This window comes from Candoia aspera, chromosome 3 (genome assembly GCF_035149785.1).
Source record: "Candoia aspera isolate rCanAsp1 chromosome 3, rCanAsp1.hap2, whole genome shotgun sequence".
Taxonomy (NCBI): domain Eukaryota; kingdom Metazoa; phylum Chordata; class Lepidosauria; order Squamata; family Boidae; genus Candoia; species Candoia aspera.
The window spans coordinates 208,686,728-208,706,239 of record NC_086155.1 but is presented as its reverse complement, the minus strand read 5'-3'; the positions used below and the strand labels follow the sequence as shown (position 1 = coordinate 208,706,239).

Genomic DNA, 19,512 nt, shown 5'->3' with positions numbered 1-19,512 from the left:
GTGGAGTTCAGCTCCCAGAACTCCCAAAAAACGAAACTGGCCACTTCCTCACTGCTGACTTTTAGTTCTCAAAGCATGCCAGCCGACAAGATTTTTGACTTCAATAGCATAATCCGTATTCTTAAGATGGTACAGAACTCACACAAAGACTGTATTTGTTTTTCCCACACAAAACTTTTTTATTGTACAAAATTAAACTCCTATCTTATTCTACTATCTTCCTATTACTGTAAGTTTACAACTATTTGTATTCTTATTTAATCTATCAATTTCTATCTCTATGTTCTATTTGTTTCCTTGTTTGTTTATCTATCACATTTATAAAGCTGCCCATCTCAGAAAAAGTGACTCCAGGTGGTGAACCACCACCAAATAAAACCACAGATACATCAAAACAATCATTATAAAAACAGGAAAAACCACTGTTATGGACAGGAAGATATTCTAACAAGTTGAACGGCTGGCCTCCCGGAGCCGTGGGTGCTCCATCGCTGGAGGTTTCCAAGGAAAGACTGGACAACTGTTTCTCCGAGATGGTCTGAGGACTCCTGCCTGGGGCTTGGGCAGGGGGTTGGACTAGAAGACCTCCAAGGTCCCTTCCAGCCCTAGGATTCCAAGTTTAAAATATACAAACCACACGGAAAGAGCAAAAATATCAACCCCAGTGGAGCCATCTCAGAATGTCTCCGGTCCCCTGGGACCCCCAGGCCTGGTGACATAACCAGGTCATGAGGGACCCCCAAAACGATAGCAGGGATCACTAACCTGACTTCATGGGGGGGTGTTCCATAAGGGGGCGCTACAGCAGAGAAGGCCCGCCTCCTGGGACCCACCAAATGTAAGTCCCTGGCGAATGGTACGCGCAGCATGCCCTCTCTGCCAGATCTAATGGGGCAGGCTGATGTAATTGGGGAGATAACCCGGCCCCGTGCCGTGGAGCCTTCAAAGGTCAACACCAGCACCTCGAACTGGACCTGGCAGCAGACTGGCACCCGACGCAGCTCGTGGAGCAGAGGCGTAACGCGTGCTCTTCTGGGGGCACACGTAACTGCCCGTGCCGCTGCGTTCTGCAGCATCTGAGGCTTCTGGATATTTTTCAAGGGCAGCCCCATGTAGAGTGCAATTACAGCAGTCCAATCTGGAAGTGACTAGGGCATGAGTGACGTGAGCAGGGCCTCCCGATTCAGGAAGGAGCGCAACTGGCGCACAGCACGAAGCTGCGCAAAGGCCCTCCCAGCAACGACTGCCACCGGCTCATTGAGCAGGAGTCGTGAGTCTAGGAGGACCCCCCGATTGCGCATCAGCTCTGTCGGGGGCAGCGACACTCCATCCCGCCCGAAAGATGGCATAGTCCTAGAACCAGCAGGCCCCAAAACCCAGAGCCACTCAGTCAGGAAGGAATTGCCTGGCTGAAGGACGGGTCTTGCTTTCTGAGAAAGCCTAAAGATTCTTCCCTGCTATGTAGGGTGCCACAGGGCTCAGTATTCTCTCCCCTCTTATTCAGCTGACCTCTCCTTTTATTGTCGCCCCACAACAAAGGGGGCAAAACAGGGCAATTGTCTTTTAAGATAATTTTCCATGTGTTTGATCCAGGTGGCTGTAGGTGATGAAAATGTGCGTTATCAAACTTGGCTTAGTTTTTAAAGTGGCCTAAAGCTCTTGGTTGATTTTGCTCAGCTGTAAGACACTGATCCTGAACCGCTCCTTCAGAGAGTCCGTGCGATACCTGCAGGACCAGCCTTCCCTCCGCTGGTATCAATCCCCGCAGGTGTTGAAGGACGCCCGTCTGCAGAGTGCTGTCCTGGAACAAAGGTGGTCTTGACCATGAGGGGTCTGGTGCGAGGCAGAGCAAAGGGAATTGCTCCTTCAAATCCCTGGGGCCATCTCAGACAGCTCCGGGCATTTTTGCTTCTTCCTGGCAGGCTGGGGGGTGAGTCCCTGTATAAAGTGGGGTGGGTAGGTGGGTTAATGGAACAAGCAGACAGCCTGCTTTTACAGGACGTAACAGAAGAACGGCAGCGTCTCAACTCTCTCCCTCCCTCCGAGCACAAATAGGGCAGTTCAGACCCAGTGGCTGAATTCAAAGAGCATGCTACACTTCACTAGCGTTAACCCAGGTTACATGTCGTGGCTTAGCAGATGGGGTAGACTAGCCCAGTGTTTCTCAACCATGGCAACTTGAAGATATGTGGGCTTCAACTCCCTAGTCCCTTTGCCTACGAAATGCGCCAACGTATCCTGCGAAGGCAGCTGGTACATTTCAACCTCCTCCTCCCTCTCTACCACTCACTAGACCAGTGCATCCCAAACTTTTTCCTTCATTACCCAAAGCCACCTATCAGGACGTCCTTTTTACCCAGGCCATTTAAATGTCCCCGTTGTGATTGGGTAGTGGGCTCGTGTGTCGTTAACCAAAGAAAAACCACTCTCATCCAACGCGGGTAATTCACCCAGGTTCGGGCTGCGTTGCCCTAGGGCCCCTGGCTCTCACTAGTCCCAACGGCTGCGTGCAATCCGTGCCTCGGTGCTTCTGGAAACGAGAGATCCTGTTCCCTCAGAGCTTGCTTCACATTTCCTGCTGGCTACAACCAGTAAACTATTCATTTGAAAAATTAGCAAAAGTCTCTTTCCTGCAATCTGCAGTTAGAACTTTGCAATACTTCCCGATAAAATGGCTCCCGCTTTCTTACTTGTAAAACAGGGCAAAGATACAGCGGGAACCTGTGTGTAGAGCTGAAAGAAATTGCTTATACCGGTGTTCCTCAATGTTGGCCACTTTCAGATGGGCAGACTTCAATTCCCAGAATTCCCCGGCCAGCCATGCTGGCCGGGGAATTCTGGAAGTTGAAGTTCACCCGTCTTAAAGTGGCCAACATTGAGGAACACTGGACTAGTCTTTTCTAGAAGGGACGATGTTAGATCCTGCTGTCCCTGAGAGAGGCCTAGCCCACAGCTTGCTTTTTCCCCGCTGTCTCTGCTACGCACTCCACCCTGAGCTCCTGAATGTGGTGCACGTGGTCCCTTTCATGCAGGAGGCACAGCCAGTCAATGCCACTTGAATTCACCCCCCTCCTGCAGCCCTGACTCCTGCCTTCCCATCTCTGTCTCTTTGGGATGCGGGTGGGTGGGGGACGACACTGTTCCTCCTCCTCACCTTGTTCGGACGTTTCTGGGCTGGGAAGAAATCCGTCATGGTGTGCTTTGCCTCCCTCGGCCTGCGCTTGGCCTTGGAGACTGAACAGTGGGGCTCACTGAGCTTCAGGCGCGCATCTCGCCACTTCTTCATCCGACCCCGAACTCGGCTCTCCCTGTGGAAGAGGGGCTGGGGTGAAGGTCGCAAAAGGAGGGAGAGGCGGGACAGGTGCTCCCCCCCTGCCTGGCAAGACCACCTGCAGCAGGCGAAGCCCTGGATACGCCTGGATGGAGTGTGGTGTGGATGGAAAAGCATGGAGGATTCTGGTGTGCAATTTGGGAAAGAAGGCAACTCTACGCCAGCAAGAGCTGTGCTCGGATGATTTTAATCCCGTCTAGATGGGCGGCGGGGGGCCCTATAAGTACGGCCTGCAGGATCTGCCCCTCCCAGCCGTGTTCTCTCTGCAGCCCTTTCCCCCTCCTTGCCCAAAGTTTACTTGGCGTCCAGCTGAGGAGCACCAAACAAGCTTGGTGAGCATGAGAGAGACAGATTTCACAACTTGAGCCTCCACTTCCTGCAATTCCTCTTGCAGTGCTCGGCACAGCCGCTGCGGGATGCAGCCAACGGAGGCGGCTCACCAGCCAGGCCATCTGGGCCCAGATGCGCCTGTATGGAGGGGAGCGAGCTCCAGCCACACCCGCCCAGCCCCAGACAAGAGCCCGGCCCCAGAACTGCAAGGACTTTCCCAACCCGATCGCAATTTTCCACAGCAGGACCCGAAGGAAGAGGCCAGCCCCGCTTTCCTTAGCCCGTTGCAGAGGCCGTTCATGCGCAGGAGCAGTGCCTCTGAACATGCAGGATCCACAAAGCCATTGCCACGAATGGTCCAAGCAAGCCCCCGCCCCAGTGAATTTGCTTCACCTCCCTTAATGCTGCCTCTGCCAGGGACTGACAGCAACCTCTCCGTGGCCCAGCAGCGCACAGGTCAGTTGTGCGTCAGGCTCATTCCCATCAAGCAGGCGGGCAATACTTTCCCCCAGCGACAACGAAGATGCCTGCTGCCAAAGAGCCTTTGCAACGGATGTCAGGGAACTTGCACACCGCGGCTGCTCTGCGACCAGAAGGCATCTGGCTGGCTTCCTACCCTGACAGAGAATCCCACGGCTGGGAGGGGCCCTACTCAGGCATCCCCAAGAGAAGGCCACGCAACCTCCCCTTGGACTCTTCTGGGGAAGGGGAGCCCCCCCTTCTGCGCTTTTGGTTCCATCCCTGAACTGTGCTTCTTCCTACATTCCACCAGAATCTGCCCTCCAACCATTTCAGCTCATCATCCTGGAAGTGGGGAAAAGACGCCTCTGCAGTCCCCGTGGCTGGGCTGCAAGCAGAATCCTCACACGGGACAGCGGAGAGGCTCCCTGGCCTTTCCAGAGAAGGGAGGGGGTCATGGGCCAGCTTTCTCACTCAGAGCGGCTGGCAGGAGAAGAGGCGCTTTGCCCAAATCCCCCCCTCCGTGTTCCTCTTCTTGCCCCCCGCCCCAAGCAGCGCCCTGCCCTGCCCTCCCCTCTCCCTAGGCCTCCTGAGCCTTCAGACTTGCAGCTGGGGGCGTCTCCTCTTCCCCAAACCTGTGCCCTCTGTTTACGTGTGAGAGCAGCTCCCCTCCTGCTGGGGGGGTGGCAGGCGAGGGAGCCTGGCACCCAGAGAGGCTTTACCACTGCCCACCCGCCCAGGCCCTTTCTTCTTTTCCTAGCCCCGAGGTCCCTTCCCCCGGGCGAGCAAGCAGGCACTGGCACCCTCAAGCCCAGGGCTCCAGGCAGCCAGCCAAGCTCCACGCACTCACTTCATGCACTTCTCGTGTGCGAGGAACCGCACCAGGCCCTCCTCATCAGGCTCCTTCCACTCCAGCGCCACCTGGCCTGGATCTGTCACCTCTGGCTGCAGGAAGAGCTGCCGCGTCTCCTCCAGGCACCAGCTGTCCGGCACAGGGTGTCTCTGCCGGGAGAGAAGCCTTCCGCGTCAGCAGCCTGCCCACCCCACCCCCCCACAGCTAAACGGCCTGGACCACTGCCCTTTGAGGCTGCCCGGGAGGCAGCCTTAATTATCTTTTGCGAGGGACTTAATTTTTTGTATCATCACTGAACCTTTTCCCTTCCTGCATTATACTGTTTTGTAGAGTCCTTGGTTCAACCCTGAGCTACTTATATTCTCTTCCATTGGTATTTATACTGTTTTCTATATTTTAGGTCACAAGCTACTTCGCGGGCCCTATATGAAAAATGCAGACTCTGCAGGAAAATGTGGCACCAGCTTGCTTGCTTATTTATTTATCCATTTGTTTAAGAGACTTACACGGCTGCCCATCTTATGTGTCATAACTCTGGACGGAGTTTATCTCAGTGAGATTAAAAAACATAATAGAAACAAACATCCAAAAAGCCACAGGACTCGCCAGGGTCTATGTCCTAAAGTCCAAAAGAAAAGGACTTAATTCTGAATAGGCAGGCAGGCAGGCAGTGTCCAAAAGAGAACACCTGCTACTAAGGTAACCATCCCTGGGAGTCCTGTCGTGTTGACCGTGGTAGGATCGCCAGGGATCCAGGACGTATTCCCTACCTTCTTTGGCCTCAACTCCAGAGAGGCCACACACTGACACAGGCCGCCACCACTGCCTGTATGCCAACCTCTCCCTTGGGCGGGTGGGTTCGCAGTGGGCTGCAGAGTGGCAACACCGGGGCTTGGGGCAAATTCAGATGAGTGGCTGTAAGGCCCACCCGAGTGTGAGAGGCCTTCTCAGGAGGTGGGTGTAATGGAGAAAATAAAGCAAAGAGAAACCCCGAGATGGAGACCGCGTGCCCCTCCCCTTGACCTAGCCCTCCCTCTTTCCCCTAATCCCATCAAAGCCCTCTGCAGTCCTATCTCACCCAAAGAATGCTGAATTTAGCTGGAGGGCAGCTTAACAAGGAAGCAAACAAACAGCAAGCTTCGCATTGCCAACTGAGTGGTCATGCCCACTCCTCTCTTATCTGGATTTCCTCCTCTCAGGCTTTGTGGCTTTTACTCCCGGTTGAGGGAAACTGCAAGGATCTGCTCAGCACCTCTAAAGCCCCACAGCAAATCAGGCCCTCAGAGCTTCCCACTCTTCAGCTCCCAAGTTTCCCCCACATCTTGGAGAGTCATTGGGGTTCCTCTGTCCTGTAAAGTAGGGACCCGGCCATTGTGGCAATGACTGTGGCTCTTTGTCCTCCGAGTCTGCTCCTTCCTTTCAAGGGCATTCAAGGCAGTGGGCTCAGGAGACGGAGGTGGCCAGTGGCGCGCTTGAGCTGAGCTGCAGGACGGCCCCCACGTCTGCCAGACTCGCAAACCCTGGAGCGTGTTCCCTTTCACATGCTGTGTGATGTCAGACCCAACAGCTCAGGCCAGGCTAGCAAACTGCAGTGAGTTTGTCTTGTCTACGCGTGCCTGTAGGCAGTCATGACTCCTGGTCATGGAGCAAGGAACAAGGCCCCCAATTTTTCTTGGCCACGTTTTCAGAAATGGCTGAGAGAGGGGGACTGGCCCAAGGTCACCCAGCTGGCTTCGTGCCTCAGGCAGGGCTAGAACTCAGGGTCTCCTAGGTTCTAGCCCAATGCCTTTAACCACTACATCGCACTGGCTCTCTCTGCTGACATAATCCGCTTAAAAAGCCCTTCCGTTTATCAGAACTATGGAATACATCCAGTCTCCTTTAGAATGAAATGCACACAAACTGCACGGCTGAGACTCACCTACTCAAGGCCAGGGCAGAATGCACGAGGCAATGCACGGCCAGCTTTCTTTGCTGACTGCGCTTCTATGCTTTTAACAGGGCCTTAACAGATACCTTAAGCAGTCAAAGCTTCTGCCGCCTCCATGTCAGGAACGGCTGACTCTGCCTCACGGCGACAGGTCTGGCTGCTCCTCCTGGGATTGGCTTTGGGCCAGGAAAGCAGCTGCCCACCAACCAGGACCCACATGCAGAGGGCCGAGGGTGGGATGGAGGTAGGAGCGAGACGTGCCATTCGGGTACCTCGCGACTGATATTCTGCAGGACCTGCTCAATGCTTCCATGATGCTGCAGCAGCTTCAGAGCCTTTTTTGGACCCAGCCCTTGGATTTTGTTGCAGTAATCGCAGCCCAGCAGAATGCAGAGATCCACAAACTGAATCCAGCAAGGAGAAAACAGAGAGAGAAATTGGGCATCATTTCACAAAACCAAATGCAAATGAATCCCAGTTCTCCCCAGCAAGGCAAAACAGGGCTCCCATCCCCACACCCTGTCTTTCCTGGAAGTCGAGAGGGAACAGAACAATCACGCCACACTTGCAGCAGGGGAAAGCGCCCCTGCTGAAGCAGGACAGCTTAGTTCAGTCGAAGGAATACGCTAGCCAGGCAGTAAGAAGAACGTCTATTCCCACCAACCCCACCTGGCATTCTCCAGGTGAGCCAGACTACAACTCCCCTCGCCCCCAACCAGCACGCCACGTGGCCACCAGCTCTGCCTGGCTCCCTGCCCTCAGCCGGTCAGAAAGGAGACTGCCTTGCCTCTCTCAGGTGTAACTGGGGGACAAGGGAGCCAGGGAAAGGGGTCACACCCATGCAGGCCCCCAGCAGCCCTTCAGAAGAGCTTCGCCACTGCCCGCTTCCAGTGCCCCAGCCTAAACTGCAGCCCTGGATGCCTGGGGTCTCTTGGGCAAGGGCTAAGGAGCCCCAGTTCTGCTCAGCTTCACACGGGTGGCAGCAAATGCTGAAATGCTGGTGGTCGAATCAAGGCCCATCCCCCTGCCCGGCAGTGCCCCTCACCTGCTCCTGAGTCATCCCCAGCTTCTGCAGGACGACAGGTAGGGAGATCTCTTCCAGATGGCTGGAAAAGGAAGAACCAAGTGGGGAAGCTTCATCTCAAGAGAAAGGAGTGGAAACAGACTGCCTGTCCCCTAACTTCTTCCCACATCCCACAAGGGCTGGCCAAGGAAACCCCAAGTTTCCACCAGGCGACTCTCAGGCAGCCCAGCTGCAAAGCCAGGCTCCCCGTTACTCTCTCCATGCCTGCTCTAGCCACCCTCTGCTATCCACACAGCTCAGAATGACTATTCTGCCCTGGAAGGAAGGGCAGAAAGGCAGGGAGGGGCAGAAAACTTGCTAGGGCAGGATTGTGTCCCAGAAACAGGAGCTCCTCCCGGCTTCTTTCTGATGGAGGACCCTGCCCGCTCCCCCAATCAAAAGGAAGGCCAGCTGTAGGATCACCGCTGCCCACCTGTTCTCTTCCTTCCAGCTTCCATCACACCAAGCTGCCTCCTTTGGCAGGGTTCTTGACCTCACTGCAGTGCTAAGTAACTCCTATCTGGCAGCTACTGACCAGCTGTCTCCCAGGGGTCTCCTTTGCCCACTGTGGTATTTACACTGCTTTTAATAATTCTTCACTGTCACATTAACAATGCAATTGGAAAGAACTTCCTAGCTTGGATTCCAAGGAAGCGTTCTGTACCCTTGGTTGTGCGTAGCCAACAGCAGCTGAACTTCAGCACAAACCAAATTGAGGGACGACTGGTTGGTAGAAAACCAGATCTGGGAACTGAGGCTCAGCCCCGTTGAAAGGGGCCACATTCCTGATCCTTCCGGAGAAAGAAATAGTGGACTGAAGACGGCTCTGCAAAAAGCAAAGCCGCGAACCACGGCAGAGAACAAAGAGCTGGTGACAAGGAGAGGACGGGAGATCACCCGCACATTCTCTAGACAGCTGCTCCTCACAAGGACACTGAAAGACAGCAGTCTCCGATGGATCTTGAGCACCCAGAGACGAGGGAATAGCTACCTTGCTCAACCTGCGGTTGGCGCCTTTAAAAGGACACCAAGTACTTCCTTTTCTAATCACATTCAGAAATTGCTTATTTACTACTTTTCAGCCATTAGAAACCTTTGGATCGACAAGTCAGAAAACATCGGGCGAGTCTCCCTTCGATCCTTAACGAAAGAAAATTTTAATTACAAGCTTAAGAACTTAAAAAAACAAAGCCACAAAAAAATAATTAAGATTTTGATTTTAGAAAGTTCTAAATGGATTAAGGGTCCATGTAAATTTGAAACAAGATTTTGGAATTAATTATAAAGAATCCTTCCCATGGGAAAGTCGGCCTGTTTGAATTTTTTCTAAGACATAGAACAGTGAACCAATTTTAAAAACTGGACACTAGAGGGAACTAAAGATTTTAATGAAAGAATACACAAACCTGATAAATAGCGACAGAATGATGCAAAGTATTACTTATTTATTTTCCATCCCACCTTTATTATTTTTACAAATACCTCAAGGCGGTGAACATGCCTAATACTCCTTCCTGCTCCTCTTTTGCCCACAACAACAACCCTGTGAGGTGGGCTGGGTTGAGAGAGGGGGACTGGCCCAGGGTCACCCAGCTGGCTTTCATACCTCAGGCAGGACTAGAACTATAACACTGGAAACACTGAAGAACACTTTTCAAAAATGGAATCAGAAGTTAGCATCTACAATGTCAACGGTGATGTTTGCGTCTATGGATAGACTGTGTCCAAAAGATGTTTTGGAAGAAATGGCAGAAGAGGAACAAGTTTTATCTGACAAGACAAGAGACAGAGTTGACACTGAAAGTGAATCTACACATGACAAGAATGACATGGAAAAAGATGTTTCATTGAACATACAAAAGAAATCAGCTGATCCCTTCAGGGGAGCTAGTGGGGTCAAGTCCACCATATCCCATGCTTATTGCACTACATCATGTAATAAGCTGGCCCTAAAGCGTTGGGGCTTCCTTCTGCTCATATGACCTGGATTCTGTCCAAAGTCCTGCCTTGAAGGCACCCCTGAAGAAAAGTAGGAGGTGGGGCTCCACAATGTCCTAACTGGAGTGAAGCCACACTACAGAGAAGCCCCCTCCTTTCCCCCTAGCTCTCAGCATTTCTCATAAGGTGGACTTATGGACTACAAATGACGGGCTACGGGAATGACACCGAAAAAGATGTTTCACTGGACTTACAAAATAAATTGGTTGATGCTTTAAAAATCAAGAGAATTACAAATAATAAACCAAGAGAGTGTCCTGGATAATTATTTTGTATTGGATTTACAAAAGAGGGTTGTTAAAGCTTGGATGGATCTTGTGAGAAGGGGAAAAAATAAATGAAGTCAAGTTCTATGACATTGTTTGAATAGACTAAAGATTAAGATTGTTAGAAGGAAAGAATATAAAGTTTGATCAAGGTTAGAATAGGTATGTTATTTCTGGACTTTTGCCGACACCAGGACTGAAATGATGCTTTATGGACTTGTTTATAGAGAGAGATGGGACATGGGATGAAGAGATCACTGAGGAGGAGGTAAAGTTAGTATTGTTTATCCTTGTGATGAAGGTTGGAAGTCACTGTTTGATATATTTATTTTCTTTTTCTTTACTATTTTCCTTCCTTCCTCACTATGTTCTTCTTTCCTTTGCATTTATTCTTTCTTTCTATTCTTTTAGTTTATGTTAGTTTTTACTATTGCATTTATAATCTTTAATAAAATTATTTTAAAAAAGAAAGAAACGGGTTGCATTCCCCCAAAAGGGCAAAACCTCTGTCTGGGGCTGCTCTTTGGCCCTCGGCCAGCACCAGATTTGAGGAGGGCCTTTGCACAGCTGCATCAGCACACCAGCTGTGATTCTGCAGCAGTCGGAGTTGGTGACGCTTCTCCAGGCCTTGCCTTCATTTTGACTTGCCTCTGCCAAGTCAGATCAGAAAGGCACTCTACGTATGTGCAGAGACGAGGTGGCTTCTTACACTCCAGGGCGAAGCTCACGCCCACAACACTCACCTGTTCTTAACAGTAAGATGCCGCAGGAGGCGCACGGCCCCAAAGGGGAGGGCGTCCATGTCTTCTGTGGCTGCGCACCAGGCGTGCCCAGACCTCACCAGGGCGGCACAGGTGGCTTCCGCCTCCGCAGGAGCCTAAATCATCCAAGGGAGGAAGGGGAGCCTCCTGTCAGATGCTTTCACTGCTGATCTGAGCCCTGCATCCAGAGGTCGGCTCCAGAACACAAAGTCACGTGATGCAAACATACAGCCAAATCGCTTTGCTTTGCTGCATCCTCTCCCTTGGCTTAAGCACACCTGCAAAGGTTTTGCTAAAGCCTTACTACATCTTCCAGACTCTGAATATATTCAGCATGAAAAAAAAAAGCTCATGCCATGCCGTTTAATTTATTGGCAAGTTTGAAAAGCGCCAGTGAATCTGTTCTGGGCCCTGAGGCCCCGGCACGGAATCAGAATCCTCTACGGAAGCCTGAACAGCCTTTGCAAACATCTTAGCCATTCTGTTCACAGGACCCAAACTCACAAGGCCAGAGTGACTCTGCAGGGCCCCACAGGGAAAGCTACTTCCCAGGAAGCTCTGGGAACAACTTCTGTCTGGTGAATTAGCCTCATGCTGGTTTTCAGCCAGCTAAACCAAGCCCCAGGGTAGTCCTCAAAGAGCTCCCACCCCTGGAATTTAATCTGTTCGAAAGTGCCCTTCGCGGCTCCCCCCACCATCAGAATAAGAGGAAGGGGCAGCTCAGTGGCTCTGTCTCCGGGAAAGCCGACACTCCGATGAAAACTCTCTTGTATTGCAGCCCTGCTTGACACTCTGGCGTCATTCCGGTGGGAGAGGCTGAGACCCTGGGGCATGGTCTGTTTTCCCTGCAGCAGGCCCAATTCCTGCCCCCTGCAGACAGATGTGAGAAAAACCACCGAAACTGTGGAAGCAACTCAACTTTTCCGGGTCTGCCCCAGACAGGCTTCCAGGACACAACAAACTACCTGTAGCCCCCTTACCACTGTACCGGCACTCGCTGTCCCTCCACCCTATTCTACCCTTGCTAGGCTACTGCCTTGATCCACGTGTTATAATAAACCACGATGGCTGATTTGGCTCTGTGAGGGCTGCCAGTCTGCTGTTGCTTACTCAACAGCCATGGTTAAACAAACCTCGGTTTAGGGCAATTCTGCGACAGCAGCTCATCTGACAGCAGCTAATTCTTACTTTTTGGCTTTCCTTGAGGTTTGGACATTGACCTAGTACCCTTAATGCCTTCACTGTTTGATTTCTCCCATCCGTTACATTTCATTCCTCATGAAAAGAATACCCCTAAAGGTAAGCTGGTGATGATGAACCTATCTGGACAGCCAGATACCCACATCTTCCTGAATTAAAAGATGGCAGTCATGTCAGAATTGTTCTAAGGCTGAGTCACCCCCACCCACCCACCCACCCACAGTACCAGTCTGAGGGTTCAAATGAACCCGTTTTAGATTTTAACTCTGCCTTTTACACAGCAGCACATGGCGTTCCATGTAGCACTTCTCCTATTTCCCTCACGACAGCAAACCTGTGGGATGAGAGAGAGAATCTGGCCCTAAGTCCCCGAGGGAGGTTCTATGGCTGGGGAGAGGATTTGAACCCAGGTCTTCCCACATTTAGTCCAAGGCTAACAACCTCGATCTCTCCCTCCCAGTCCAGCTCCTTCCCCACCAGACCCCCTTTGCTCGTGGACTGAAGGATGGGCCGGCTCAAAGTCCCCCGGGCAGCCTCCACGGCTGAGGAGGACCTGAACCTGGATCTCCCCCTCCTGGTCCAGCCCCTTCCCCACTGCAACCCTCATCACCCACGACGGCGAGGAGATGATTGGAGACCAAGTAGATACCAACATCCTGCTTCACAGGTGAGAAGGTGAAGGCGTTTCCAGAAATGCCATATACGTCCCTCGTTTGGCCCTCAAAGAAGTGGGAATCTCAAGCGAGGTCAAGGAAACTTTCCCCAACTGGGAGAAGACTTTGGAGCACTGCATTGCTCTTTTCTCACCCCAGTTGCTCAAGGTGGGCAATTATACAAGAAGAAGGAAGGCGAACCTCCGCCTGGCTGGGCCATCAAAGCCTGCGTGGCTGCAATGAGGTTCAGGCTTCTCCGAGGCAAAACGCTAACCTGGGGCACAAAACTGGAGGCTGGAGAGCAGGATGGCTACACCTGCCTGAGGAGAAAGCAGCAGTCCGTCCTCCTCCTCCTCCTCCTCCTCCTCCTCCTCCTCCTCCTTCCAGCTGGAATCTGGGGAAGCCCAAAAGAGAGCCCGCCCCCAAAGCAGGGCTTCGCTCTCTTCACCTTCTAAACGTAGAACACCAAGCATTTACCTGGATGTAAGGAACACCCAAGTGACTCAATAGAGTCTCAGAGTCTCGTTTTGGGAGTCGCGCTGGAACATCAGACTCTGAAAAGAACACAGGAAGGAAGAGTCAAACGGCAGCTGAAGCCCTGGAGAACCAACACTCCCCACCCCCCCTTCCATGGAAGGACACCTGGTGAGCCTCTTACCTGCAGTTCCCTTCCCGGCTCCAGAGACGGCAGCCCGTTTGGATAGCTGCAAGGGAAACGCAGGGCTGAGTGACTTCCCTTCCCCGGCTCCTTCCCAAAGAGGGGCTTTGGTGGGGCTGCCTGCCTGCCTGCCTGGGCTCCACCAGGGGCTGGGGAGATGCTCCAGACAACCTGTGGTCTTCCCACTTCTCTGCACACAGGACTTTATCTGGGTTTTATCTCCTTCCACCCTTCTGCCCCCCCCAGGTTTCTACAAACCACTCTCTGCTTCAGCTCCGGGGGCTTTCCATCGAAGACAAAGACGGGCTTGATCCCCTTTTCCAAGAGATGCAGCGTTCGGAAAAAGAGTCCTTGCAAGGGGCTGGAAAGGAAAGGGGAGACAGTGAGCGGAAAACAGCAAATTCAAGCCACGCCCGAAAGGATCACACAGGGTCCGTGGGGGGGGCAGGGTGACCCACACAGAGAGGCCTGCCGAGCTCGGAAGGTGCCCCCGTTGCTCCAAAACCACCTGGAAGGAGAACGCAGGAGCCCACCCCACGGATGGGCAGGTCTCCCTCAGTGGCCGGTCACTCATTCCCCATGCTTACCGTAGGCGGGGGCAGGAGGAAGCCCCTCTCCTCCCCCTGCTCACCTGATATTCTGCCCGTGGCGATTGACGATCTGCGGCATCGCTGTGCGGAACTGGTAAACAGCCACGGAAGCGTCCAGAGCGATCACCTGCCCTGAGCCCAACAGGAGGAAAAAGGCGGCTGAGCAGGCCCGGAGGGAAACGTCTTCCCCTGCCCCCCACGCTTCCTTCCTCTGGCTGGGCTGCCCGGCACGTTGGCAGAGCGCCCGTCCAGACCATCCCGCCCTCGAGGGCCCACGACCCACTTTGCTGGGCTGCCCAGAGCAGGCCTGGCAGCCCCAGGAAAGAGGCTCCCCGGGGCCCCCTTTGCACTCCGCGCATGCTCGGGGACCGAGGCCGGGCGGAAAGGCGCTCACCGCGGTACTGCTCGAGCGAGGCGGGGCGCACGGCGTCCGGGGCCTCCTCCTTGATCAGCTCGGCCAGTTTGGCGATCCCCATGGCCGCGTGGGAGGGACTCGGCACGGCGGGCGAGGGCGCCTCTGACCATGCGCAAAGTGCCTCAGCCGGATCCGCCCACGCCCGGCGGCACCGTCCCTGCCGCGGAACCTCCGCCGCTCTCTGCCCCGAGGGACGCGCGGAGGACGGAAAGGCCCGGCAGGAACAGGCCTTGGCAAGCGACGCTGGCTCGCCTCCCCACCCGGGACAGGGCCGCTCTTGGAAATGGTGGCACACCCACTCCCATCATCCCCGGCAAGCGTGAACGCCGGGAGTAAAGACAGCCGGAAGTTTGGAGAACTGCGCATGCTCCTATCTGCCCTCCGTCGCCCCTTCTCGCTATGGTTCTGCTTTGCCACTCTGGCCGGCCAGCTCGCTCGCGGCCTCTTCTCCTCTCTATGGTGCCGCCGTGCCGCTCTAGCCTAGAACTCCGTGCGGGGCGCTTGGCGGCGGCGTTGCCCGTTGGGCGGTGCCAGAGGGAGCGTCGTTCCAGAGACATTTTCCGGAGAAGGGGTGGCTCTCGGGGCAGAGCCTCGCCTCGCCTCGCGTTCGTCAGAACGAGGAACCTGGCCCCTGACCCTGCGGGGGCCCGAGCCCACTAGGAAGGGGGCCACGCCCCAAAGAGCACAAGAGGGCCGGGCTGCCCCGTCCGGCCCTTGGGAGGAAAGGCTGGCCAGGAGCAGAACCTCTCCCGGAGCGCGAAGGCAGCCAAACGCTGAAGCGGGGCTCGGCGCAGGCGCCTCCTCCCCCTGCCCCTGCCCCCCGTCCCCGCCAAGCTCGGCCTTCGTGGCTCACCCAGAGCCCGGTGCCTGGTGCAAGTCCCCCACACACACTTCTGAACCCCTGGCTGGGCAGGGGCAGCTCGCTTTGCCTTCCCAAGAGCCGCGGCGGCTCTCAAGGGCTGGCAGGGCTCGGTGCCAAGGAGGAGGAGGGCTGCTGGAAGGGTTCCAGTTAGCTGCCCCCCTTTTACACAACTGCCCCCGGGAGCCTGCCCAGCCCAGCCCAGACTCCGGGCCCATTGCGTCTGTGCAGAAAGCCAGCCCCCAGCCCCACGTTGCTCCCGGCCGGCCCCCCTCCTTCCCCAGAGCACCCTGGCCAAGCCCACCTTCAGGCCGCAGGGCACATTCAGCCAGCCAGGCCAGGCCAGGCCAGGCCAGGCCCGCTCTCTGGTGCCCCCCTGCCTGGCAGGAGCAGCTCTGTATCACTGCCACAACTGTGTTCTGTTATGGGCTCCGTTGTCATAGCACCCAGCAAACCACCGTTATTCTCTCTGGACAGGCTTCCTGAGGGCTCTACTGGCCCCTTTGTTGGGGGGAAGGGACTCCAAAGGAGCACTGTGTGGTCAGATAATCAGCATCCGACACCCCCAGGGGAGGGCTGTCCTCCTGGCAGCTGCCCTGGCACTAGGTGCACAGATGCCAGCCGAGGCCCCCACCACTCCGCAAGGCCGTCCCTCCCAGTCCGGCTGTCTCACTCAGGCCAGGCAGGAAAGCCCTTCCCTTTGCGCCCCAAGGCTGAGGGAAAGGGATGCCCAGCTGTCGGAGATGCCAGGGAGGGCAGCAGGTGGGGGCTCCAAGCTTGGCTCTGGAAGGGGTGCCCTGAGTTCCAGCCCTGTAAGGACTGGAAGGGGTACCCTGAGCTCCAGCCCTGTAAGGACTGGAAGGGGTACCCTGAGCTCCAGCCCTGTAAGCCCTGCCCGCTCCTCCCCGGCTGGCAGAGATGACGGCGGTAGCAGCAGTGAGCTTGATGGGCAAGTGGGCCAGGCGGGGCCTCCCATGCCAGTCTGGCTTTCTTCAGGCTCCCAGGCCCTGCCTCATTGACTCCCTGCTTGCTCTGGAGGTTTCAGGTCCCCCCGAAGGTCCAGCTTCCCCACCCCCAGCCGTGAAAGGGGATCAGCCTGCTGGGCTGCGGGCCCTCCGCAGGGGCCCATACCGGGCTCCGGATTCAGAAGGCGACACGTGGCCAGTCCTTTCTAGGTGTTTATTCCCTTTAATGCTGGTGCCCAATAAGGGCAGGCGGGCAGGTGGTGGGCGAGTCACCAGACGAAGAGGGGCTTCCCATCACCTTGCGAGAATTTCTGGCGGCAGCTAAGCAGCAGTAGGCTATTGGCACATGTTTCTGTCAGAGCCATGGATGTCCCGCCTGGGAACGTGGGGTCCACCCCAGGTGGCCCCAGGAGAAGCGGCCAGGGCTCGGGGCCCTCTCAGAGGGGCTCCTGGGAGGCAGTGCTCTGCGGGCAGCAATGGGTGGGCAAACTACCTGACCTTCCCTCCCCCTCCTGGGCACCTCCCTGGAGGCTGGGACTATGGGATGAGCCTGGGGGATGCTTCCCCCTTGCAAAGCCCTGGGATCGCCCCAGGCAGAGTCCTGAAGAGCAATGCAGGGCAGAGGCCCATCAGACTGAGAGTCCTCGGCTGGGGAGCAGGCAGATTGTGCCGCACCCCGGAGGGCAGAAAGCATCCCCCCTCCCTCCTGCCCCAAAGATACCCTGGTGGGGGTAGGGACGGGCAGCAGGGCGGGTCCCTTCACCTGTGCGATTTTCTCAGGGATGTTCCTGACTGTGAAGCCATAGAGGCGGACTCGGTCAGGGAAGATGCTGGAGAGGATCCTGCAGTCCAGCTGGAAGGCGATCTCGCCCACAATGCGCTCTTGCTTGTTGGCTTCTGCAAGGGGAAGGCCAATCAGCAACAGATGTCACCGTCGCCAGCCCACCCCCGTGTCATGTTCATCATTTCAATATGCATTGTACATTGTAACGTTTCGCATGCCAAGGCGCTGAGGCGCGTTTCTGGTTGGGAGGGAGCTGCTGAGGGACCTTGTACCAAGCTCTCTATCTGTGCTCGTTAAGATAGAATGTGTCTGCGTTATCTTCTCTGTTCAAGTCTTTTTCCCGTTGATCAGCAGAACTCGTTAGGAGCACCTGGGATTGTGAATTTGAGACGATTGTAGGGGTGGGTGGGACTTCATTTGTATCGGGGGTTATTTAGTTTGATTTTAGGCGGGCTTTTTCCATTCTCAGTTTTCTTTGTATTTGCATTCTATTCTAACCAGATTTTATTAAGCTTTGGCTTGTGAGTCTGAGAATAATTTTGGAATAGGTATTCATTACACCCTGCCCCAGCTGTGGCGCCTGGGAGAACTTTTGCAGCCCCCTGCCCCAGGTGACCTGAGTTGTGGCTTGCTTCTCTCTCAGGGACCAGGAACATCCCCGCCACCCCCACCCCCACCCCGCAGCCAGGGCCAGTACTGTGGAGAGCGGGGGAGACGCTGAGACTCAGCGGTCAGCAAGATCGGGAGGGCGGCCAATGTCCCCTCCCTGCTTGAGCCGTGTATATGCTGCAAAGCATGGGCAGGGTCTGTTTATGCCCCCAGGATGGCCGAGATCCCACAGGCCCAGCGAGTGTGCCCACTCGCCCGCAGCCTCTTCCTTCCCAACCGCCAGCTGGCAGGCTGGGCAAAAGTGGACCAACCGCCCGCTCGCTTTATGAGGACGGCAGAGCCTCGGACCGAGGCTGAGCCACAGAGAACCAGCGCGCTGTCCTTATCAGCACCAAAAGGGAAAGGAAAAGTCCTGCCCTGCTGTGGCTCTGAGGGGAAAACTCTGGTCTGGGCAAGCCGCCCCTGGACCCGCAGCCGCTGGACCCGTGCCGGCGCCTGCGCGCGGAGAGCCAGTGCGTTCTCTGAGCTGCCCACGTTTTCGGGCCAGATCTCGGTGGGCATCCAGATTTCGCTCAGAGTAGCCAGGCGGACCGGAGGCACCAGGGAGGCCTCCCTGCGCCGGCTTGCCCGCCCCGCCCCATCTCACCTCCCCCTCTCTGCCCGCTCGACCCTCCGGCCCAGTCCAGTCTGGCCCCCGCCGGGAGCCGGGAGGCTCAGGGTGGCTTGGGTGCCGGGTGGTCTGACCTCACCCCGGAAGGAACGAGGGCGCTGGGGACGGCAGGGGCCGAGCCCGAGTCGGGGCTGGGAACGCAGCGGAATCGCCGCCCGCAGGCAGGTGACCAGTAGAAGACCGGGCCTAGCCAGACCGCCGTCAAGAGCGCAGAGCAGCTTGCTGGGTGGGGGGTCCGACCAGAAGTGTGGTTTGGGCGCTCCTGTTCTGCCCCCCTCGTTTAGTTCCTCCTGAAACGGGGGAGATTGAGCGGAGAGCCTCGGAAAGCCGAACTGCTCACCCTAACTAGCGTTGCCAGATGCCCAAAACACTTACAGCCCAACACACCCTTAAAAGTAGCCCCAAAAAACGCAACCGGCAAACGCCACAAATTTCCCCAACACGCCCTCTAAAACTAGCCACCTGGCCGCACGGACGCCAGCCGCTCGCCCGCAGCCCGCGCAAGGGCAGGACCTCCCGGGAGCAGCGCCGCCCGCCGCCCCCGGCCCAGACCGGCGCGCCGCAGCTGGCTCCCGCGGAAGCCCCCCGGCTCTTCCGCCCCGCCGCGCACCTGGCCGCGAAGGCCAGGGCTCCCGGCCGCCGCTCCTCCCGGGGCTGCTGACTCGCCGCCGCCTTCCGGACCCCGCAGCGCGCAGGAGGAGGAGGCCCGGAGGGGGAGGGAACAGTGACGTCAGCAGTCACGCCCCCCGCGCCGCCCCCCTCCCGATGGCGACCGGCGTTGCCAGTTGGGCGCTTTTCCCACCCAGCTGGGCTAGTTTCGGAGATCCGTTCCGGCAAATTTTTGGCGTCCGCGGGTTGCGTTTTTTTCGGGCTCCTTTCGGGCTCCTTTTAAAGGCGTGCCAGGCTATAAAAATCCTGGGCATCTGGCAACACTGCTCCGTTCGCGAGGGAGAGTCGGCTGGGTAGGGACGGCGACCGGGCGGGGGTTTCTGAATAGGGAGGGGGATGCCGCCGCTTGCCCGGGGGCAGAGGGAGGGCAGCTTGGCTGGCATGGGGAATCGCTGCTGCCCGGCGTGGCCAGTCGGGAAGGTGCCTGATGCCCCCGAGCGCCCCTTCCT

General features: G+C 56.0%; 1 protein-coding gene across 3 annotated transcripts in view; it reads right to left on the bottom strand.

Annotated features, from left to right (window-relative positions):
• Positions 1-14,796, bottom strand: part of LOC134494536 (probable flap endonuclease 1 homolog) — a 31,524-nt gene extending 16,728 nt beyond the window's left edge. Inside the window, exons 1-11 of one of the 3 annotated variants that reach the window (XR_010067683.1) lie at positions 14,487-14,789; positions 14,134-14,224; positions 13,761-13,863; positions 13,503-13,548; positions 13,322-13,398; positions 10,974-11,107; positions 7,949-8,009; positions 7,176-7,307; positions 4,971-5,122; positions 3,155-3,308; positions 1,510-1,938 (exon numbers count right to left, since the gene is read on the bottom strand). Coding sequence is in view for 2 of the 3 variants with exons in the window: in XM_063299772.1 (XP_063155842.1) it covers positions 3,062-3,308; positions 4,971-5,122; positions 7,176-7,307; positions 7,949-8,009; positions 10,974-11,107; positions 13,322-13,398; positions 13,503-13,548; positions 13,761-13,863; positions 14,134-14,224; positions 14,487-14,568 (1,125 nt within the window). In the remaining variant the exon portion in view is untranslated. Of the gene's footprint in view, positions 1-191; positions 1,939-2,971; positions 3,309-4,970; positions 5,123-7,175; positions 7,308-7,948; positions 8,010-10,973; positions 11,108-13,321; positions 13,399-13,502; positions 13,549-13,760; positions 13,864-14,133; positions 14,225-14,486 lie in introns of those variants that run through there. The other 2 variants (XM_063299773.1, XM_063299772.1) reach the window with 2 other exon arrangements.
• Between the last annotated feature and the right edge of the window lie 4,716 nt (positions 14,797-19,512).